Below are 24,800 nucleotides of genomic sequence, written 5' to 3' on the forward strand. Positions count from 1 at the left end.
TGCAACTGAAAATGAATCTAATAATTTTTTTTGCCCTAATCATTCATGCAACGCGCAAAGTGAAAAAAATGCATAAGTTTGGTTTAAAGTAGAAATTTAATATTTATAGAAACGCGGCGCATTTGGCACAAAAATGTTGCTTACGGTCTCGTTGTTATTGTTTATCATAAAATACAGAAATCATCCGAGAAAATTAGCAACATTAAGTCGAGAAAACTTGGATTTTGAGAGAGTTCCAAGCTATACAAGTAGATTTACCTCAGAAAGCTCACATGCGTTTGAGCTGATAAAGTTCAGTTGCAACGAGAATGAACTTAATACAAAAACTGATGCCCGAGAAGCGCATTTGCATTTTCGTTTAGTTAAAATAGCCAAAAACATAGCACAAGGCCTCATGCTCAGTTTGTTAAAGGCCTTGGATCGGATGATTTACATTGGCGTAGGTTACCGATCCCTGATTAAGGGCGTTCGTACAAATAAAAGTACTGACCAATCTAGGCGGAGACGCAATGCGATTTTAGGAAGCTTCGCATTTTCTTACCGCCACGTTTGCTAGTTGTAAAAGGTGTGTTTTCTTGTAGAAAGAATATACAAGCTCGTGCAGAAGTAGGCTATGAGTAGCAAATTTGGAAGTTTGAAATAAATTTTTAGATAATGGCTGAAGATTGTAGTTAGATGTAGAATAAATATTTAAAGCATATACAGAAGTATGAGTTGCATATTTGGAACGTTTTGAATAAATCTTAAGATAATTCAAGGAGGTTGTAGTTCGAAGTAAAATGAGTATTAAAGCCCATACAGAGATATACGTAGCATTTGATGAATATTTTAAATAAATTTTTATTCGTTCTCAAAATAGTTAAGGAAGAACTGTCAATAAATATATACTACAAAGGTGGCCACATGACCGAAGGTGTGCTGAATTTCATCATTAATCAGTGCAGTCGGAGTAAGCACGGCTAGCAGACTGTTAATTAGTAAACTGAAAAGATAGGACATTTGCATTGTGGTCATGTATTTCGGGCGTTTTTCAAGCTATGTAATTGTTAAATATACTGTTGCTACCAGGCAAAGTATACTAAAAAGATATATACGATGTTTCGGCTATCAATACAGAATGCCTTGATCAAATTTTTTTTGTCTGGGAACACTAATATATAATATGTTTGCTTTGCCGCCCAAAAAGGTTTGGAAACACTGTTCTATGATGTGTTTGCGCCGCTGAGAATAAAGGTTTAGAAACACTTCTTTTAACTGTTCTTTACTTGATTTCAGCACCGTCGACACGCAACAGAAGAAGAAGATTCAAAACTAACACCTTTGTCTATCAGCGCTTGAATATGAAAACACTTTGCTTTTGTGACATGCTTTGCAAGTTCAAATTGTTGCTACGGGGCAGTAGATAAAATAGGCGTATTAAAATTTGGCGCAAAAAATATTTGGTGACCTAAAACGTATATAAGTAAAGTTTACTTTTTTAACTTTTTTTTTCTTACTTTTTTAAATCCCTTTTCTATTTTTAACGCTTTCCCTTTTTTTCTTTTTTTGTGGCTTCCCTTTTCTACATTTAGTATTTATCTAGACCTAAAAGATTGCATATTGTACAAGAACCTGTTAGATTAGCTGGGTTCATGTCATTATCTTTAAATTAGCTTTAAAATCTAGTGCGTTTTCTTAACGAAAGAGTCGATAGAAAAACATTTCCTTAAGGTCACATCGGACACAATTTAGTTAAGTTTAAAAATATCCCAGCGGTTTTTCAAACAATTGAAATATGCACAGTTGTACACACATGCGTGTTAACGACTGTGATCTAACCCTTCTGAAGCTGCTTTTTGACCAACCATTACATATCATTAATGCACCGAAAGCCATCGCAGTGCTTGTTAAACAATGGAATGGTTTCCACCACTAGATGCGTTGCGCGCCTATCTTATACAATGGTTATATCAGTGGTTTTTAATTATGTTTTTTCACACGTTGTTTACGTAGAATCTTTCGTAATGCTAATTATTCGTTTTGAGTTAACTTTAATTTATGTAAATAATTAGTTTTTATTTGTAATTTATTTAAATATTCCTAACGAGAAGTGCTTAAACATGGACTGTGGCAACTTAAAATTTTGTACTTAAAATACGGTATAGGTTAAAACCATAAAGCATTTGCTGCAACTTTAACTTGTGAATAAAATATAATTACAATATTTAAGGCTTTGTATTGTTGCGAACAAAGATGAAACTCGCATTTTCATGAGAAAATAGTTTTTTTGTACATTATTGCTTTTTTTAACTTTGCATTTTGCAAGTCGTTTCATTTACACTTTTTTACAGTCATTTTTAATTTAAATTATATCTTCTGTATAGTAATCTAAACGGCATTCTATGGCCTGCGCATTAACATAAAATTTTTCCGAAAATTATTCTTGTACTTCAGTATTTATGACTGACCAACATCTTTATAAACAACCAACTATTTATAATGTTGCATAATTAAGCAAAAGGTGTGCCTTTGACTGAAAAATCAAGCATTTCAAAGAATATTTTAGCTACCAGACTGAAATCTTCCATTTTGACAAAGAAACCTATGTTTTTTGGAACAACGCCAGGAAAATGAAAGATGTTTGTCAGTTCCCAATGTTACAAACAACTACAATGAATCTTCATATCTTCGGCAAATAATAGCCGAATCTATAAAATATTATTTTACTGATTGTGCTTGCTTATTTCAAAGCAACAATTTAATTCAAAGCATTTTAATCAACTGCATCATTTTATTTTATTTCATTTGGTATCATACAAAAAAATAAGTGCATATTATAAATTTTAATAAAACATGCACAACTGTTGACTTTCTATTAGGTGTGGTCTGTATCATACGACATAAAATGCATGATTAGAAGTGTTTTTTTTTTATTGCAGACATGTTTAAATCTTTTGTCAGAGAAATTTATTTTTCAGATTTGTTGTTGATTTGTCAGAGAAATTTATTTTTCAGATTTGTTGTTGATTCCAAACCTATATAAAAGGTATAAATATTTTTTATAAGAAAATTATAGCAACTGAACAAATGTACTTCCACCATTTTTGCATTATAGATTATTGTATATTTAAACTAAATCAAACACAGATAAAAATTCCAACAACTTATAAAAAAGTGCATAATTATAAGCAGGTAACTAATTTTATTTCATCAGTGAGCAAAACAATAATAAACTTTTACCTAACATTGAATCACTTAGACTTAAAAGTTAAACTGGTCAAAATTTCGCAAACGGCCTTACTGACTGAATTATTGAACCAATGGTACCCCACTTCGCATCTCCGCCATTTGTAAAAAAATGCGACTTCATCTGAGTCGGTCCGCGCGACCCCTAGTGGTGACAACCATCCCATTGTCATAAAACCGCCTTCGGAATAAAATGGCATATTGAATTTCATTGCATCATAACGAGTAAAGCGGTAGAAAAGCGTGGGACATATTTAGATGACGAAATAACAATAACAAACCACGAGTTCGTTCAAAATGTAACAGAAGTTATTGACAAGCTAGGTTTGTCGGCGTTTGTTGTGGAAGTGAATGATGCCCGATGTTGCCAAAAACCAACAGTTGGCAGACTATTTGTCTACCCAATACATTTTTTTCCGGTTGCTAAAAAACACTTTACCGGTTTATTACCTTGAAAAAACTTGGAGAGTTTGAGTTTATTTTTTTCGGGATAAAATAGGTATATTATAGAAAGAAAAAGATTAAATTAAGCACATAACTTAGTAAAATGATTTTCGTTTTTTTAAGTTCTGTTCTTAGTTTAATCGTTATCATTGATGTGCATCCAGAATCGTTTGTTTTCACCATTCGGATTCAGGCAGATTCAGTTATTCGAAAAACAATTCTGATTATGACGTTTCGATACGAGCTTGTATCATCTCAGTTAATGTCGACCGTTTTGGCTTTGCAATTTATTATCAAGCTGCATTACAGATCCGTGCATAGTGTACCCAAGTATATTGGAATTCTGATTATATTATAGAAAGCGGCTTTTAATGCAGTGTTTCTCAAGTCATGGGTGTCAGCCCCAAATTAAGTGGCCGTTAGATCTGGGCCGCCGACTGCAGTAGTTCACATATGGTTATGTTTATTGATTAATGCTGTTACCTTAGTTATGTATTGTTCACTTAAAGAACATTTTTCAGCGAGCAGAATTTGGTTAGCAAATCTTTGTTGCTATACTTACGCTAGATATGGTCGCGAAAGAGTTGTGAAAACCGATTTAATGTGACCATTCGGTCATTTAATTAAACCAAATTACTAGTCTGTATAGTCTTGTGGAAGCACGTGAACAAAAATGTCTTAAACTGTTTCAAATGTTTTCAAATGTAAGAAAGTAGCGTTCGACTAAATTGTCTAAGTTCTAGAAAACCAGGGCAATATTATTTGTTTTGATGTTTGCTAATTTCTTTAGTGCAAATCATTACAAATTTTAAAGCACATATAGAAGTAGGCAATCTTTTAAATGTTTCGCAAACATCGCAGAAGAGTATTGTAAAGATATATTCGAAATGTTCAACGTGTTACCTACTTCTGGAAAGAAACTTAAAGCCCAAACAAGAGTAGTTAGCATTTTGTGAACGTTTCAAATAAATCTTAAGATAATAGATGGAGGTTGTAGTTAGATGTAGCATGAATTACATAGCGTCTCCTGTCTAAAAGTTTACTTTAGGAAAGAGCCCCTGAGTATATTTCAGTTAACAACCCCTCTAATAAAACGCCATCTACAGGAACTCTTAAACCAGGGGTCGGCAACCTACGGCCCGCCAGTGTAAATCATCCGACCCGCCGCTTATTGACAAACTAGACACGAGTCCATTTCAAATGCTTTTGACTATTTTAACTACGTAAGGGCGAAAAATGTTCGCGCTTGGCGCAAATGATCTTTATTTGCATCCGCTTTGTTTACGTTTTAATGCTGTCTTTTGAACTACTAGAACTTCTTTACCGTTGCGTCATGGAAGGCTGCCAAGTGCGTCGTGGACAAACGAAAAACGTATTCAATATATTGGACATATATTTTCTACAATTTTTTATTTTTTATTTTCGGCAATTTAATAAAAACTTGCAAGAAATGTCTGTATACCAAAAAACAATCGCGCTCGCTTCGCTCGCCAGGTGCGCCCTGACTTACAAACGCTGAACTAGTTTATTTATTAAACTTGTCGCGTTTCCTCAAAGTCGTTTTATTACACTTTTCAGTAGTATGGATGATGACGTGTAGATTTTAAACCAAGCAAAAGCTTTTTCTCGCGCTTTGCGCCAACACTTTACTGCCTCCTTAAATCTAATTGGACAAGTTTTTAAGTACAATAAAAGATCCGAGGCCCGCCTAGTTCACGGTGGTTCTAACATTTTAATAACACAGTTCTTAGTTAACATTTTGTGCGGCCCGCAGAGACCTTTCTGAGTTTGGTTTTGGCCCGCGACTAGAAAAAGGTTGCCGACCCCTGTGTTAACCATTCAATTCTCGTTCCTGGGTTTATATTCTCTTTAACTTTAGTGTTTAACCCACCACTGAAGCAAAAGTTTCCCTATCCAGTAAATCAAACCCGTAAAGGGTGGTTAATCGGGCCTTTATTGAGTGTGCATGAGCGTCGTAAAATTTACACGGTTTTTCTTTAAAGCACTTAGCAATAAAAATTGTCGCGAAATGAAGTTTTCAGTTTGAAATAGCACCTTGACAGCAAGCTTTCTATTTTAGAAATGTAATTTCTATTTGTATTTTAGTTTTTGTGGCTAATGTATGTAATTTATACGGTTAATACGGGTTTTTGGCAAGATAAGTTTAAAGCTTAATGGTGAAACTGCTATATTTCTTTTGAAAAGAAAAATTATCGACCATTTAAAAGACGGTCCTTTGTAAGTTTAGCTGTTAAAAGAAAAATCCTTGAAACAATGGAAGATGAGATCAAGGTTTCAAAATGTGGCAAAACCCTAGAAGGAGATTCGTTGGTATTTTTTGTCAACGGAAAAAAGGTAAATTTCGATGGGAAGTTTAACAGAACTTTAATATATTATTATAAAATGTTGGTTACGAAATGATGTATTACTTATTGTTTGTTCTTTATAATTTAATAACGTTTACAAATTCCGAGCTAAAAAAATGATTATTTTAAATACCGATGCACCCCAGAAAAGTTTGCCTTACAATTTACAAGAAGTAGAATTTACCTTATGAAACTTAATTATATCTGACCATATTAAATTTACAACGTTAAAGCAAATTGATAGTTTCCCAGTTGCTTTCGAAGCTGTTGAGTCGGAATTGGGACTCTGATTCGATTTGTTTAGCTAGAGTCGGATTCGGGATTCGAGTAAAACACGCAAAAACTACCCTTTCCCAAATTCTTAGTGCAGTAACAAATTGCAGAGCCGGAACAGGATTAGGGACTCAACGAAATTGTGCTTTGAACCGGGGTCGGACTCTTCTAAACTTTAAGGGTTTCACCGAAATCAGTCAAAATAAATTTGTTTAACCTTCAGGTCGTAGATGTAAATCCTGACCCAGAGGAGACCCTTCTCTCGTATCTCAGACAAAAACGTGAGTTTGTTGTTCGTTGAAAAACCCAAGAATTCACGCACATGTGTGTACAAATATCATCTAGACCTGGGAAAAGAGACGGCACGCGGCCTGGATTCGGCTTGCCAAGCAATTTGATTCGGCCCGCGGCTTAACACCTTTAGAACACTTTTCGCAGCTATTTTTTCTTCGCTAAATTGAAAACCCACCTGCAACTTTATTTAATTTTTTAAGGAATTGTTTAATATTAAGTCAATAATGCACATAAGTAAAACCAAGCACGGCTTTTTACATGTTAGCTTGTAACCTATTATACACCACTTTTACCAGTGATGAATCAAGTCATGAAAACGCTAAGCTCCTTGTGTTGCCTGTTTAAAATACTAAAATGAAAATTGTTTTCTCGCTTCGTGCAAATCTCATTTGTCTTTTTGGTTTCTTACAATAGTTTTATTTGATATATTTACAGTCAAAAGGCGCTTCTATATCGCAACACTCTTTTAAACGAAGGTTCGGTAAAGTTTATATTTATAAATGCTTTTTTTCTTTATTATTAAAATCTATTCCATCTTTACAATATGAACAAACATTATTATTAGGGTCATTTTTTAATCTCTTATAACATCACGATTTACACTTTCTTCAACTTAAGTTTATTAATGCAAGTTTCCGTGTTTCGTCCGATTCATACAGTTTTGCAATGCTTAATACGTCACACCCCTTTCAAATCTAAATTAAAGTTTTGCATTTAAAATCAAATATCTGCAATTCATTCGCGCTTAACGCGATGCATTTTCTTTAGATAACAGTTCAATTGCATATTTGCGCACACCTACCAACGTAAACGTTTTTTTAGGCCTATACTTGTTTTATGGCGTGAAGGTGTGATGCAAATTATGTGTACTTATTTCGTTTTATGACCCGGCCCGACACAACATTTTGTGTGCTCATGCGGCCTGCTCTAAAAATATTTGCCCAGCCATGACCTAGCCTATTTTCAGCTGAATATGCATTGTAACTCTATATATACGATTTGGTTTTGTGTTTGTAAGTCAATGGTGATCAGATAAAGGTCGTGGTAGCATTATAACATCAAAATTGACGATATGCTTAATTTGTTTTCATTCAAATATATCGATTATTACGTCACAAATGTTGTAGTGCGTTTGACTGGTACAAAGCTGGGATGTGGAGAAGGTGGTTGCGGCGCCTGTACGGTGATGATATCGCACTGGAGCCAACAAGCAAACAAAATAAAGTAAGTTAAATCTCCCTTGAGGGCTTTTAAATGCGCGCGACCTACTTTACAAGGCAATCCCGTTAAATTTAGTTGAACTCATTAAACACACGAGGCAACTCTGGTCCCCAACCTAACCGAAGCGACGTCAATAACGGCCAATGCCTGTGTGCCATTCGCTGTCGATAAGAACGGTGGATTGTTCAATATTTTATAAATTTAAAAAATAAGGAAAAAAATATAAACTTTATAGAAAGGTTTTTGTAAATATAAACTTAATCGGATGGTTTTGAAAGTATTCAATATTCATCGTACGCTCTGTCGCTCTTTCATGTTTATTTATTTTGACTCCCAATTTTGATGTCTAATTAATTTACCAACGTACAGTTTCGGTAACGCTAACGATTACTTGCGTTATTTGCCAAAAGAATAAAAAAAACTACGCAACAAACTCAAACTCTTCTTACAATCAGTAAAAGGCGCTTTTAACTAATGCTGATTACTTGCCAGGCACATGTCGGCGAACGCGTGTCTGGCCCCTGTAGTTTCTGTGCACGGCTGCGCAGTTACTACCGTGGAAGGAATCGGAAGCACCAAGACCAAGATGCACGCTGTACAGGTGAGAAAGTTATAAGCGGTAGCCAATGAGTTGGTTAACCAATAACATTTTGCGACATAATATACATGACTTGACAAAAACAAAATCGGAAAATAGGTATGCTAGTCACTTGTTCGTAAAATAGTTCGTAAATTACAAAGTTACAGATTTTGTCTGACAACATGCGAGACAAACAGATCTTTTGTATCTGTGCTTAAAACAACTTATAAAACACACTATCCAAAAGTCCCCGAACTTGTTCTTCAGTGGCTTGATGTGCATCCAAAATCTAAAAAGCATTTAACGAAAATATATGTTTCACATAGTCGAAAAACAGCTGTTTTATAAATATGTTTTTTAAATTTGACTCTCTTAAAAAAACTATCATGTAAAGTGGGCTATTTGGATACCCATAATGCTCTTTGTGAAAAAACTTCAATCAAAAAGAAGCAACATATTTATTTTCAAACGTTTCGGCAATTTCTAATGCCATCATCAGTGATATGAAGGCCACATCAGTGATATGATGATGGCATTAGAAATTGCCGAAACGTTTGAAAATAAAGCATGTCGCTTTTAACGTCTATTTGGGCCGTTATTTTCACCATTAAACTTATGAACAGATCCGTATATAGTGTTCCAAAAAGAAGCATTTGTCAAAAAATACAAGTCAAGTCTTTGTCCCATTCATTACTTGCCCGAATTAAGTCCAATTCAAGTCATTTGTGAAATAACTTAATCAAGTTCAAGTTTCTTTAAAAAAATAACAAGTCAAGTCCCAGTCAAGTCACTATTAGAGCAATTCAAATCCTAGTCAAACCATTGCCATAAAAAAGTTATAATGTTCAAATTGGCAAACTAGTCCCATAACGAGAAAGACTTTAAAAATGATAAAAACGTAATAGCAAGCATATTGTTTGACGTGGAACAGTTGAGATAAATTCCCCAATTTTATGAAAAGTTGTTAGTCTAAAAGAGTGAAGTCAAGCCAAATCTCGAAACAATGACTTTGAAGTCTTAGATGTACTTTCGTTTGACTTTTGACTTGTCATTGAATTAATTACAAACTGTTATTAATAAATCGCATCGCTAAAAAGTGTTTTTTTTTAAGTCTCATATAGTCAAATTGTCGGGTATAGACGAATTATTGATAGAAATGTTCCAAATTTTTCATTTTTATTTCCAATATACATGTGACGTTACTTCTTCTACATTAAACGTTTTTACACCTCATTTCGTTTCAAGGAGCGCCTTTCGAAGTTCCACGGCTCGCAATGCGGCTTTTGCACTCCGGGCATTGTGATGTCAATGTACGCATTGTTACGTAACAAGGGGACGCCGAGCGAGGATGAGATGGAAACGTGCCTGCAGGGAAATCTGTGTCGATGCACCGGCTACCGACCCATTATAAGCGGTGAGGATAACATAATTCAATGAAAGCATTCTATCCAATAATCTCAATATGACAGTTGATTTGTAATCAAAAATACACTGTAAGCTGTTCGAAAACAAACTGAAATTTAAAAACAAATTGGATTTTAGAGTTTAGTAATCTTTTAACTTTTTGACAAACACAGCGAACTCTAAATTATACGCAACTAACATCGCCGAATCGTAATTAAAAGTACTGCGCGATTCTTTAAAAAAATATATTTTGCTACATCAACATAACAGAGTATATTTTAGAAAGTAGCGTTTTTAGATACTTGGGATGCTTTCAGGGGCTACATATATTTAATCTTTATTTATAGTTCAGACAAATTATAACAAATGGAAATAAATCTAATTCATGTATACTTTTTTAAGGTCAGCAATTTTAAGGTTGCCAAAAATCCTTATTTTTTCAATCTTTTTAATCTTTTAAACAAAAGTTACAAATTTCAACCGTTTTCAGTAGATGGAAATGTAGAAAAAGGTGCGTTAATAGGTGCTGTATACGTTCATATGACCTATTGTAGGCTGCCACCTCTCTACTATGAAAAGCTTTTCAGATTTAACATATTCTCAGAAATTAGGTTAAATTTGCTAACTGCAAAACGCTACAATGCACGAATCCAAGACAACTTCACTGTATTACTTATTCTCTAGTACAGCTCTTTCAAAAATGGCGCCAGACTGAATTAATGTTTGCTCTCAGCCTTTCGAACCTTCACCGACCCTGCTTCTGGTTGTCCAATGGGAGCGAAGTGCTGCAGGAACCGGGAAAAAAATTGCAACGAAGGTATAACATTTTTATTTTTAGATAAAAGAAAATTTCTTGGCACTATTTTTCTGTAAACTCATTTTGGGACTATTTTGTTTATGTTTATGAATGACATAACACATGGGTTTACAGTAGGAGTGGCCACAATTATGTTTTTCCTGAAAGACGATGAAACTTTGTCTTTTATGTTCGTATTAAAAAGACGCAATAGATTCGTGCGAAACGCAACTAAATACATTAAAACTTCCTAGATGTATAACTTAGAATAGTTGGTGGTTTGCTAAAACTGTTTTTTAATCCGTTGGCATGTCCAGTGGCGTAGCCAGCCGAAAATGTGTTTTGAGGGGCCAAAAAGTTTGAACTATTTTGTTTAGCTTTTGTCATTGTATTACCCGAACACAAATAACAACGTTAGCAAACCGTTTCGAGCAGCAACTGACTGAGTTTTTACGCAATATTGAAAAGCATTCAAAGAGCAAAACCTGTCTAAAAGTAGTAAAAATACAATGTATATCAAACCTAATAATAACTACATCGTTTATGATGTAACAGTGCATGACAATTGAAGGTGTGGCCTGCCTGTGATCAAATGTTGTGGTACTGCTCATAAATGCTACAAAACAAATTTTGAAGAGTAAAATATTTATAAATTTTTTGGGGTGCCATGGCCCCTCAGTAACCCCCCCCCCCTGGTTACGCTCATGGGCATGTCGCAGCTAATCCAAAGGCCGGCCCAGATCACCCCATGATTTTACGACCAATAAATCTTTAAAAGGTGCCTCACGTGGTTAATGCATAACCTAGCCGCGTGTACAGTTCCACAAAAACAGATTTTTCTTCAGTGGGCGAGACAATAAAATCAAACTGAGTTATTTGCCGAATTGTTGCCTGCACTAAAAAATTACCCCTTTTATGAGGGCTTTCTAGTTTATTGCTTCCAATAAAAATACAATAAAATTCACGATTCTCTTAAATCTTGCGTGGTAATGGCACACTGCATATATTGCAGCAAGAATTTCTAGTAATTCGTGAAATCAAACTATTTGCTCAAGTCCTTCTAAAGAAGGGAATCTTGAACTCTTTTTCCACGAACCCCTAAAATTTAGTTTTGCTTTGCATGGACCACGGTAGGCAAGTATTTTTTTAAATGACGTCATTAATTGACGTCACAATACAAATAGACTTCAAAATTATGCTGATTTCGGTCAAAAGAATGTGAAAGTGAAATGGATTCTAAATTCAGTGCTAAAACTTTTTAATTTTACTTAAAGTCTTATTTTTAAATTGTCAGAGACCTTCCTTAAGACGTTTCGTGACGTTTTTGTGAAACATGAACAGATGATAAAAGAGGGCACAACTTATAAAAGGCTGAGGCAGCCAAACACTGCCCTAACCTGTGTGTTCGACCATATTAATATCTCCAACCTTATCCCTATTTAGGAGATCATAGTGAGAACAATAAATCACACCACGGAGACCCACATTCGGCTGAGGATCATTGTTTTTCACGATACGACCCGTCCCAGGAAATCATCTTTCCCCCAGAGTTACTGGTGAGGTTTTAATGAAATAAAGGTATTTTGTGAGGTTTTATTGCAAAAGGAAACTCGATATATCTAATCAAAACACTACATTTAGTTTTTAATTACGTTGGTCTTCCGTACACTTTGTAACTGCAACCAATTTAGGAGAAAAGGATTAGATTCACGCCATGTGTGTTGCAGTGTATTGCAAAAGTTTGACATTTTCAAGCGATTTTTTTTCTGCAAAACATTTTTGATAGAATTGCGAAAAAAAAAATAAATAAATAAATTCAGTTATTAACAAGTCCTTTCGAATAAATAACACGTCACGTCCCAGTCAAGTCACAATTAAAGCAAATTAATTTCAAGTCAAGACCTTGTCATACAAATTACATGTTAAGCTATTAAAATTGGGTAAACTCGTCCGATTACGAATAATACATTGACAAAAAAATACCAAAAAGTCAATAGAGGGCAAGCAAATTGTTTTATGTGCAAAAATTAGGATAAATAGTTCATTTTTTAGAAAAATGCTTAAAAAAAAAAAAAAAAAAGTCATTTGCTAAAAGACTTATGTTAAGTCAGGTAATTTTGCCCAAAAGACTTATGTCAAATTAAAGTATTTGAAAATAGTGACTTAAGTCATTATAACACTGTCTAAGTCTAACACATTTCGCATGTCAACACTCACACCACTGCTTGTTTCTTACAACCTTGTTCAATTAACCACAGATCAGCGCCAAGAAAGAAACTTTTGACTCCAGGTCTCTGACGTTCGTCGGCGAGCGAGTCACGTGGTTCCGGCCTACGTCACTCGACCAGCTGACCGAGCTGAGGGGGAAATACCCGGACGCGCAACTGGTGAACGGCAACACCGAGGTGGGGGTCGAGACGGGGGTCAAGGGTCGGTGCTTCCCCGTCATTATCGCACCAACCGGTGTGAAAAGTCTGCAGATGATCACAGTCGGAGAAGAAGGTGCTTGATTCGTAAAAATATCAAATTATTAAAGTATTAGCTTCGAATGTGTTACGTAGTGTTTAATTAAATTAACATCTGTCGTGTTCCATACAAATATAAAAAGCTTTAATTTTCCTATCTAACCCCCATTTATTCGTTATCTCACAGCCTAGGAGGAATAGCTGTCGTAAAATTACAAATTGATTTTAACTTCTTCAGGGATCGATATTGGATCTTGCTGTACTTTAAGCAATCTCCAGGAGGAACTGGCTGCTTTGATCCGCTCCTCCGATCCACATCGAGTGCAGTGGATGCAAGCCACCTTGGACATGCTCCTGCTCTTTGCTGGAGATCAGATACGAAACGTGGCGGTGAGTGTGAGGCAAAATACCACTAGGACGAGTTTAAGTTCACCTTAGTCACTATTTTTTTTACTTTAGTCAAGTATTTGGGAAAAATGACTTAAGTCTTTCGGACAAATGATTCGGGTTAAAATGATGTGTTTCATTAAGCAGTTTTTTTTATAAAATTCGGTCATACTTATCTTAATTTGTCTATATAAAACCATTTGCTTGCTATGTGTTGCGTTTTTTGTTATAATTAGTTGTTTTATTGCTCGTAATCGAGCTAGTTACCAATTTTAGTAGTTTAACGATTACTTTTTGTGATAAAACTTGACTTGGAATTTATGACTTGACTGGAACTTGACTTGTGATTTATTGAAAAATACTTGACTTGGACTTAATTTATTTTACTTGACTGCGACTTAAGTCATTTTTGAAAAGACTTGTTAACAACACTGCAAATAGGCCTGACTTCATTTTGTATTAATATCAAAATAAAAGATCAAGCATCTGACATCGTTCAAAAAATAGTTGTAAAAATGTTGTTGGAGGTCCAAGTAAGATGTATAGATATAGAATCAACCAATTAAAATTAATTCAATTAAATTTTTGTCTTTTTGAAAAAAAAAATTGTGTAAAGGTAGCTCTTTTTGAGAGTTCATTTAGAAGCAAAATAATTAATGTCATTTTACAAATATTTTTATAACTTGATAAAAAATACCGGGGGATGATCTTTCTAAAGTAAACTGTATTTTTATTTTAAACTCAGCGAACCTTAGTTGATAAATTGTGCATATATCGGATTAATTAAAATTTGTTAACATTGCTTTAACGCTGTATTACAAAAAAAAATATATAAGCATTCTTTATCTTATAACTAACATTCGAAACGCGGCGCTTAATATTGGTTTCCCGCCAGATTGCCTAGTATTTCTCTCAAGTAAACAAATATAGTCTAGTACAGGGATGGCGAACCACTGACCCGCGGGGCACAAACACCACTTTAATCCTTACAAAGATGCACAAGTGGGTCATACATTTAATTATTTGGTAATTTTTTGCGAAACTCTGCTGCGTCGTTTAAAGTATTATTGTCGGGGTTGGCAAATCAAGATTTTTGGATGATGTCCAAATTCGAAATCCCACAAATATTAATAAGCTAAATAGTTAACATATGCTGCAGCATTTTTTTGGATTACAGGAGTTCAGCAGAAAGCTTTTCAGCATTTTTTATTGGTTTAACCAGTGTTTTTTAGAACTTTTAGGCCGCGAATTCATAGTTTTCCTCAAAGGATCACCACCCGATACGTTTTACAGCAATCAACAAAATGCTTTTAGTTGTCTGCTTTTCTACACCGATTTGTTAAAGTGCAGTTAATGTAGGCCTACTCGTCACCCCCTAAACACTTTGCACGACCCATAGATTTGCCAGCCCTGATTTAAACAGTATAGTTTTATCTAACGAAGAACTGTTTTTTTTTATATATGTTCTTTCATGAAAATGATTGATAACATTTCGGTATTTCTTGAGAGACAAGTGGGTCATTAAAAATCTGTGGTGGGTCACTTCGTGATTCGCGGGACAGTGGTTTGCCATCCCTGACCTAGTACAACGTGTCTACTCGATTTTAGATAAAGTAGGCTAAACATACAACCTCACAACGCCCTATGATAAGTGCTTTATGTACACAGGTGATTCGGCACACTAAACATACTGGCCAGGTAGTTGTTGATGCGGCCCAAACAGTGGCGAGGCATGTTCGTGTGTAAATTGATTCTAACCCATATAAACATACTCAGGGTTTTTTTAAGGTTTGGTTTGGGAGACCGCTAAGTAGTTTTAAGAGACCGCAAGTGTTTCATTTAAATACCAAAAAGTTGCAAGTCCAAAATTTGGAAAACCGCTGGAGAAATTTGGGGGACCCCAAAACACCTTAAAAAAACACTGAACAAGACTATTGAAAATATGATTTGTTTGCTGTAACTGATGATGATAATACGATGACGTAATATCATCTTTACACGACCTTTTTGTCTTTGACATTCATTGTCTAACTTGTTCACAGTTCTAAAAGTGTTTTTTTCGTTATGAATGATTGGAGTAAAATACAATAAAGATCAAAGTGGATAACATTCTTACCTATTATCACCTTTTTATACTTGTGTGGAACATTATGACAGATGTAACACCTTAAAAAAAGCAATGAACATACCTACAAAATTCTAACGTCGCAGCATTAGCGGATTCCAACAAAATAATTCACTATAACTGTCAATCAAAATAACTCTCTTTAATTGTTCTCAATTGACGAACACTTAAAAAATGTCGAAAAAAACATTTTCAATGAAAATATCGGAAATTGAGGTGCGAGTATTTTAGCGTAAAACACAATGCCTTATTTGCGCTTGCTCTAAGCTAAGCTCACGGTAAACAAATAAATGGGTTGGTTATTGGGCACAAAAAATAATGCCGAGTTACGTTTTATACGGTGTATGAAACTGGTTCCACGAGCAAAACAGAGATTTAAAAACATCGTCGAGACAGTGGCACAGCAAGCCGAAAATTTTGGGGGGGCAAAAAGTTGGAATTTTTGGTTTAGCTTTTACCATTGTATAAACTGCCGCAACGAACACAAATAACAATGTTAGCAACCGTTTCGAGCAGCAACTGACTGAGTGTTAACGCAATAGTCAAAAAAGAGTCAAAGAGCAAAAACTGAATGAAGTAGTATAACTACATTATTGTATAGCAAACGTTATATTAACTACGTCGTTTGTGACGAAACAATGCATGACAATTGAAGGTGTGGCATGCCAGTGATTGACTGTTGTGGTACTGCTCATAAATGCTAAAAAAAACAATTATTAAGAGTAAAATATTTATAAATATTTGGGGGGCCATCGCTACATTTAAGATTACCCCTGTACTATTTGATATACGAGGTTTATCGAAAATCAATTCAGCGGTATTATTTATTTGCCACTGACCAAAAATGGCCCTAAGGTATTAAATTTGCATCAGCTAACCAAATAAGGTAGGACTATGTAATGTAGCCTAATCCTGTTCTCACAGGCGATTGGAAGAAGGAATTTGTCCCGAATTGCTTTTCTAAAGAAAGAACTGTAACTAGCGATATCATCTAACCTAATAGTGCATTGTTTTCAGGCGATAGGAGGCACTGTGCAGTTGTCTACAGGTTAAGGAGCACTGCGCAACATTAAATCTACCTCTATGTTGTTGAAGGCGATGGGAGGTAATGTGATGACGGCGAGTCCAATCTCGGACCTGAATCCGATCCTGATGGCGAACGAGAGCGTGGCAACGTTCAGACTCGATGGACGCGGAGATCGCAGGGTCAAGATGGATGATCACTTCTTCCCCAAGTATCGGAGCACGTGCGCACAGAGAGGAGAGCTGCTCATCTCCATTCACGTTCCCTTCAATAAAAAGGTAAGTTCTTCTAAAGGGATTGAAAATGTCATTTAATGTCAAAGTTAATTTTTTGTTTACTAAACATTGCTTGAAAATGATAAAACTCTTGGGGTAGCATTGCAGCCCCCGGAGTTGTTTCAATTGAAACATACGCTTGAGTTTATGAACTTAAAGTTGCAATAAAGGAAAAAAAAAATTTTTGTTATATTAGGAGCTTTGGGTAACTATTAGTTAATGAGTAGGAATTTCCGATAGTTGACATTTAATTTCGATACCCGATATTTTAAGCAATGAGTATTCCGATCCTGGTAGCGACTGTATAAATCAAATGAAAATGAATCGTTGAAATTTTCGTTTGTTAGTCCAACATTTGCTTTAGCTTTAACTTACCATTGTTTTCCTACTATTTGTATTAACTTACCTATCAAGGTACAATCGCTGCTTTGTATCCCAAATCATGTCTGAAATTCCAAAATTTAATTTGGTATGATGAATTGACACCCGATGCCACCCTAGTTACGGACAAATACCGATACCACGACTTGACAGGGGTATTACAATTTTGCTAGTTATGAGTATAACTGAATCTTTGCACGTATTATTTTTTTGTCGGCGACTTTGCTGGTTGACGTGTTCAGAGTTTATTGGTTTTGCGTTTCGAAGAACCGCAGTGCGCACAGTCCTAAGACGGTTTCTATACAAAATGCATGATTCTACAATACTAGACCGCAGATCGAAAGTTTGATTATTTTTACGCTTAGTACTTTGTTATAGCAGGAATTAATATACGAAGAGCACTATTGTTGTAAAGCAAGGGTTCTTAATCTTTTTTACCGCGGATCCCTATTTTTTTTTGCTTCGCGTGGAAGACGGTAGGAAAAAAATTTAAACATCAAAAATCTGCTGACTTCGGCCAAAAAAATGTGTAAGTGAAATAAGAGTCTAAACACATCAGTGCAAAAACATTTTACTTTTGATTTAACTCTTTTCTTTAAAAAAATATTTACTTTTAAACAATAAACTAACATTTTAATTAGGCCTTCATGGACCCCCTATAACTAGTTCACGTACCCCCAAGGGGTCCATGTACCTTAGTTCAAGAACCCCTGTTGTAAAGATTCATTTCTCAGACAACCATTTCACCAAGGAGTTTATTTTTTACTCGGGCTGAATGAACCCCACAAAAGCATAAAAAAACATCAAATTTGGGTCACAGTTTATTGGTTCGGACAAAGTAAATAGTACCATGACGAGGTATTTACTGATAATTAAGATAACTGGACGCACCCACCGAAAAATATTTACTAAGGAGGTTTGACTGGACGCGTATCTCCTAAATACTTGAAAGGTAAATAAGTTGACTGGACGATGTAAACATCAAAACAAAATGTAAGTCGTCTCCTTCGTCCTTAATTTACCTCATTGGCATGTTTACATTGTCCATTTATAAACGCCATAAGATTACCATTCTACAAATATTGGATTGTTTACTAAAGATGATTAAATTCAACGGGAGTCACAATTTCAAAAAACTGGTAATAAAACTAACTAGAGTGAGTTTAAAATGACCTCGTTTAACATCTAGGCCTGCTTTTTTTAAGAACTGGGCTACGCACTTTAATGATAAAGTAGATGTCTTCGAGAAAACAACTTAACGACTGTCCAAACGAGATTGTTCGAAATGCTGGGATAACTAATCTTTATTCAAACAAATGGACGCTATTCGATTCCTTAGATTTTATTCCTTAAACACAAAATTGGCGATGTTTAAAATGTAGATTTTATATTTCGTAAGTTTGCAACAGATCTGCCTACCGTGGTTTTTAAGAAACGAAATGTAAAATTTACTCAATTTTAAAATGTATTAAATACGGAAAACACTTTTCAGTTTTGCTCCAGTTTTCATTGAGCTAACAACGTGGATGTTAAAATAGTATGTTTAAGCATAAATACCAATACAACTTCAATACTTACTAAATCATGTGTTTATGGTAAAAACGACCAGTTGAACCTTTAAAAATAGCCAACCTAAAATCATTGGAGATATTTTGCTTCCGATTTTTCCCTACTAGATCGGATTTTAGGTCATTTCATGGAAAAGAACACTATTATTTGGTTTGGAAATATTGCCTTATAATTTCAACACCAAATTTGGCAAATTTGCCACATAATTTATTGATCAATTGGACTTGTGAGGTCGATGTTTTATTTTTGAACAAAGTTGTATTGTTATGCATCACAAAGGATCATTCACCAATTTTGTTGTCATTTAAAATAACAAAGAAACAAAAATTAAAGTGAAATTGCCAGATTGAAGCAAAGCTGACTATCAGTTCGCGGGCCAAAAAAGTGGAACTTGCGGGACTGCAGTTGGACCCCACTGTTCTAAACGTTCGAAATGATACCTACTTTTGTATGGGCGTTGATATTCTTATTTGTTGAATCTATTCCGCCTCAACGTTTCACTACCAAACGTTTCTCGACGTAACCAGAACGAGTACTTTCGCGCCTTCAAACAATCGAAGCGACGCGATGACGACATCGCGATCGTGAACGCAGCGATGCGTGTCGTCTTCCATCCGGGAAGCTGCAAAGTGGAAAAGTTCGTGTCGGCCTTCGGTGGAATGGCCGCCACCACCACCATGCCCTTAAACACAAAGAAAAACATGCAAGGAAGGTAAAGGCTAAATTAATACGTATTGCCAGTTTTGTAAACAATTAAATTTTAAATTCCTTAAGGCCATAGTCAGTCAAGTCTTTTCTAAAAATAACAAGTCAAGTCCCACTCCAAGTCATCAGTTTCCCAAGTCAAGTCCCAGAAAAGTCATAATTAGAGCCAATCAACTCCAAGTCAAGTAAACGCTGATATCAAATAGAACGTTAAACTAAAAACGTTTGGCCAGATTTTACAAACAATAACTAAAAACTAAATGTAACAAAAATGCAAATTGTTTTACTTGAAAGATTAAGAAGATTAGACCAATTTTACCAAAAAAAATGCTTAATAAAATCACCTAATTTCAAACCAGCCATTTGACTCAATAAGGTAAGCCCGACCCAATGTGAAATTACTTTCCCACTTGACAAATTATTAACTGATATACGATGTGCTGTTTTGAAGGTAATAATCCTGTATTTAAATTTTTAATGACTTAGCATTGATAATTTTCTACTCTTTAAAATTGGAGTGACCAATTATTGACAAACCGCTTTCAGAAGAAAAAGTTATGAAAACGTTAATGCTTTCGTTAACACACCCCAATCTTTGCATTCTTAATTTATTCAGGATGTGGGATGAGGACTTGCTGGAGGACTTTCAGCGCTGGATCGCGGATGACTTTGCTCTTCCTCTCAATGCTCCCGGAGGAATGGTGGAGTACAGGGAGGCGCTGGTGGTCGGCTTCTTCTTCAAGTTCTTTCTGCACGTCAAGAACTCTCTCATCCGAGATGGCATAATAAAGGTAGCCTATTATAAGTTTGACTCCAAGACAGGGTTGTCAAAATCGAATTAACGTGCAATTTATAATTGATAAAAAAATTATTCTGTTGAAGTTGAGGAATCCTGTATTTTTTAATCAAAAATTGGTTGAACGGTTTTAAAATTTCTCTTGATTTAACCAAATATTTATCACCGTAGCAAATACGCCATTTTTAAACAGTGGTGTTTAAGTGAGAATAGGAATTTAGCCCACGGCAATTCGCGACAACTGCTGCTCCATAAAGCTCTTAAATACACTTTACCAGACCTTGGATGAGTAACAATATAAAATGCGTCTTTTAAAAAGTGTGTTAAAACATAATTGCAACGTTTTCATAACTGCAACCTTTATTTCTGCTTTCTGAACGCTTTTGAAGGTAGAGATTAAGAAGCATGACTTGTCAGCTATTTGTCATCAATCACACCCCACAGGTAGCATTGGAACACAGACCTGGCAGGAGGTAAGTGACGGTTAATGTCCTATAGAGTTTTAAAATATATACTTTGAGCGATAAGTAAGTTGCGCACGTTTCAGAAATAAGCACACAGAAACAAAATCAAAGACTGGAGTTGACACATTGCATTAATCTTTGTTATTTTTTTTAGAAAAATTAAAAGTGGGTGCTTTATCGTTATCCTCTTAAATTGATATATTCCTTCGATAAAAAAACGAATACAAACAGTTGTTGTTCATTGATAAAAAAATTTCTTTATTCCTAATGTCTATTATATATTGAAATTAGTATCATATCTTTTAAAAGGTAATATGACCTCCAAAAAAATTATAAGGTAAGGTAGGCCTAAATCATTTTATTGATATTGCTTATAGCTTTTACAACCAAATTGTCCAATTTGTATTTGTAAAAAGCTAAGCCACCCCTTTTAAGGTTCCAGCGGAGCAAGATATGGAAGATATAGTTGGTCGACCTGTTAAGCATTTTTCTGGAGACAAACACGTGACTGGAGAAGCTATTTACGTCGACGATATGCCAAAATACAGAGGTAAAAAAGTGCTTGATTTTCAGCTTAAAATTTTCCGCACAGTCTACAGGCATGCTATGCTTTTGGTATTCCTCTATGCCAGTGGTCCTCAGCCTTTTATCTATCGTGGCCCATCTACGTTGCATAAAAATTATGCGGCCCAATAAATTTTTATGAAAGAAAAAACTGTAAAATAGGTTTAGAACAAAACACAGCAGAACATAGTTCAAAACAGATTATTTATTCAACCGTGCATTAGTGAGGTACTTGCTTCTGAACAATAAATTTACATTCATTTACTTTCCTTCCATTCCTCCCCAAGTCCTTATTCCTTTAAAATTCAATATAGTGACACAAATGAAACTAAATCTATCTTTTCAAATTGGTCTGTGCCCCACCTCAAATGTTTTTATGGCCCACCAGTGAGCCATGGCCCGCTGGTTAAGAACCGCTGCTCTATGCAAACCACAAGACCGCTGCTCTATGCAAACCACAAGAAGTCCCCAAGTGGAACGTTTTATCGTTGTGCTGAAGTTTGTCTCGAGTTTATAGTTATATGTTACAGGTATCGGTTCTAACCATTCCGAAGTTGCTTTGTGATCTAGGATAACAACTTACGTATCATAATAGACCGAAGCCCTCTACAGATTAACTGAATCAGTCGATCAATGATTCAGGCAAGGCAGTGTAAAAAACGACTGGCTTGTTTTGTGTGGTTCTAGCTCATGATCTTCGGTCATACCGGACTTTAGTTTGGCCGAATTAGTTACACAGACTCATAAAGAAGCAAGTCGAGAAACCGAAATTTTACATGACAGCCTTTGGCAAGTTTAATTATTATATTTTTTGTTAGTACCTGTTCGCCAGCGATTATTTGAACATGACAAGATGTAAACTTTTTAAAACTAGGAATCAAAAAATTGTCACAATCCTTGTGTAATTCAAAATAAGTACAGCATTACTTTTAGTACTTAGGCAGGTGTTATTGAATGTCATGTCAGCAGTTATTCTTGCAAGACATTAAAATAATTTTGTCAATATTTTAACAAGGTGAATCATTTTTATCACCGTGTCACTACCCTACCACAATTTATGTTTCTACGAAAGTGCTTACATTTTTTTCACTAGGTGTAAGATAAACGGTTTTGTGATTATGTCTATTAATTAAACCACATCTTCATGGTAGTTAGGAATTCACACTTTTGTTTTGCTTGCTATTGTTATTTAACCCCGTTTTTGTTTAGCTTCCAGTATATCTTTGAAACGTAGGCGTCTTCTATCTAAATCATCTTACATTAGTAGGAATCATTCTGAACGTTTCGTATAAATCTTGATTCATTTTCGACATAGACACATGTTGATGACGAAGAAAAGGGTTGAAAATAAATAATTTATTTATCTTTTGATTCATTTTAAACATACTAGTAGTAGTAACTGTGAGAAAAAAAAACAAAAAAGACATTTCAAACGTTCAAAATGCTACCTACTTCTGTATGGCCTTCTTATATAATTACTACGTCTTTCTACAACCTCCAGCCATTATGCTCCATAATTCCGCTTCATTCAGACGAACTCTACCTTGCCTTGGTCACGAGCACTAGACCGCACGCACTCATCCGGAACGTTGACGTCACGCAAGCTATGACGTCACCTGGATTTGTGACGTACGTGGACCATCGCGACGTACCCGGACGCAATGGTGTGACGATATGCGAAGACATCGATGATGAATCTGTGTTTGCGAACGAGAAGGTTAGATTTCTATGTTTACAAAACAAATCTGTTGAACTTGAACTATCAATATGTGTTTGGATAATTATACAGCTTAACCACTCATAAGTAAGCAGTTCCTTTTATAACAACCTTTCTTAACCTGGGGTAAATTTCCTCGTTTTAGGGGATAAATAAGCTACTATCAATCTGTGTTTGGATGATTATACAGCTTAACCACATCAAAACTCATAAGTAAGCAGTTCCTTTTATAACAACCTTTCTTAAAGTGGGGTAAATTTCCTCGTTTTAGGGGATAAATAAGCTATCAATTAAAATATACATCAGTTGGCGGGACAGTAAGTTGCGCCAATGTTAGTCTACTTTTCTAGGTATTGGTAACCTACTTTCCTAGTTCGTATCAACTGATAATTCGAAGCTAGCCAAGTAGCCTATTGATTCTTTATCGTCTAGTGACAGTAACCTTATGCTTTGCTAATTGCTACTTCAAATTTTTAAAAAGTTTTGGCTATAGATAAAAATAAATGAAACAACACATGAACATCTGTATGTAATACAAACAGTACGTGAGGTTTGAATAGATTTCAAATTTAACCGATGATGATGTTTATATAAGTGCGTATTGAAACGTCTCTTTAAGAGGATGTCGTTAAATCGTTCTTCTTGACTTTAACATTCATATTCAATGCCAGATTACAGATCCGTGCATAGCAGGGCTGCGGAGTCGGTTAAAAATAACCCGAGTCCGACTCCGGCCAAAAAAATAAACCCGAGTCCGACCTGAGTTCCGTGTCCGACTCCGGTCAAATGTGCAATTTTGTCGAGTCCCGAGTCCGGCCCAGACTCTACAGCCTGTATTCCGCCAATTTACGTACCGGTAACTAAAGTAAAGTGGATATTCAGCAATTCACTTATAGGGGTGTCGTATAATTCATTCATTCACAATACATGGTTGGAAAATATTCCACCATATGATATTTCACCTTTACAATTTCCAGTTGGCGGCCATAAGCTTTGCAATTTGGTACTGCGCATGTCAGACTCGGGACTCGGGTAGTTTTACTTGGAGTCCCGAGTCCGACTCCAGCAAAACAAACCGACTCCTCGAGTCCCGAGTCCCGACTCCGACTCCGCAGCCCTGGTGCATAGTGTATCTAAACAGTAAATGCCTACAAGTTTTGGCTACTATAGCTAACAATAAATAAAAGCACCACTTGAACATCTGCATGATTGTAACTGTGTTTACTCACGGCAGAATTCGCAATGGATAACCATAACGGCTGAATGGGAGTAAAAAACATTATGCTCTAATAATACTAATCTAAATCAGTTTGCTGATGATCGTTTGTTTTCAAGCAAGAAGTTTAGCCGTCAGAAAAGTTTGGCCTGTGGTAAAAATCAAACTAACCACCTCTGAGGTTCTACAGTCGAGTTCTACGAATTAAACTCCGCAGGTCTACATATATCACACGGAATTAAGCTATGTGATACAAATGCTACGAAAAAGCTGTAATCGGGAATGAAAATCGCCTTTTAATCTGGTTAACTGTTGTTAAATGACCAGATATTGTTATGTGCAGGTGACTTGTGTGGGTCAAGTGATCGGCGCTGTGGTGGCCGACAGCCAAGCTCACGCACAAAGGGCCGCCATGCTCGTCCAAGTACAATACCAAGACATTGAACCACTCATCATAACTATACAGGTAAGTCATTGTGAAATGCCAATCAACGACAATTCAATTTAAC

The 24,800-nt window shown here is 35.5% G+C and overlaps 1 protein-coding gene across 1 annotated transcript in view; it reads left to right on the forward strand.

Annotated features, from left to right (window-relative positions):
• Positions 1 to 5,988: 5,988 nt before the first annotated feature.
• The window catches only part of LOC146138793 (xanthine dehydrogenase/oxidase-like), a 33,511-nt gene continuing 14,699 nt past the window's right edge, over positions 5,989 to 24,800 (forward strand). Inside the window, exons 1-16 of the mRNA XM_083393632.1 lie at positions 5,989 to 6,024; positions 6,532 to 6,589; positions 7,730 to 7,826; positions 8,316 to 8,424; positions 9,649 to 9,817; positions 10,541 to 10,624; positions 12,083 to 12,159; positions 12,862 to 13,105; positions 13,307 to 13,458; positions 16,676 to 16,882; positions 19,357 to 19,541; positions 20,151 to 20,325; positions 20,720 to 20,803; positions 21,230 to 21,344; positions 22,891 to 23,075; positions 24,635 to 24,757. Coding sequence (XP_083249758.1) covers positions 7,789 to 7,826; positions 8,316 to 8,424; positions 9,649 to 9,817; positions 10,541 to 10,624; positions 12,083 to 12,159; positions 12,862 to 13,105; positions 13,307 to 13,458; positions 16,676 to 16,882; positions 19,357 to 19,541; positions 20,151 to 20,325; positions 20,720 to 20,803; positions 21,230 to 21,344; positions 22,891 to 23,075; positions 24,635 to 24,757 — 1,947 coding nt within the window. The 5' untranslated portion in view covers positions 5,989 to 6,024; positions 6,532 to 6,589; positions 7,730 to 7,788. The remainder of the gene's footprint in view (positions 6,025 to 6,531; positions 6,590 to 7,729; positions 7,827 to 8,315; positions 8,425 to 9,648; positions 9,818 to 10,540; positions 10,625 to 12,082; positions 12,160 to 12,861; positions 13,106 to 13,306; positions 13,459 to 16,675; positions 16,883 to 19,356; positions 19,542 to 20,150; positions 20,326 to 20,719; positions 20,804 to 21,229; positions 21,345 to 22,890; positions 23,076 to 24,634; positions 24,758 to 24,800) is intronic.

The sequence above is a fragment of the Ascidiella aspersa genome, chromosome 7 (assembly GCF_963924565.1).
Source record: "Ascidiella aspersa chromosome 7, kaAscAspe10.2, whole genome shotgun sequence".
Classification (NCBI taxonomy): Eukaryota; Metazoa; Chordata; class Ascidiacea; order Phlebobranchia; family Ascidiidae; genus Ascidiella; species Ascidiella aspersa.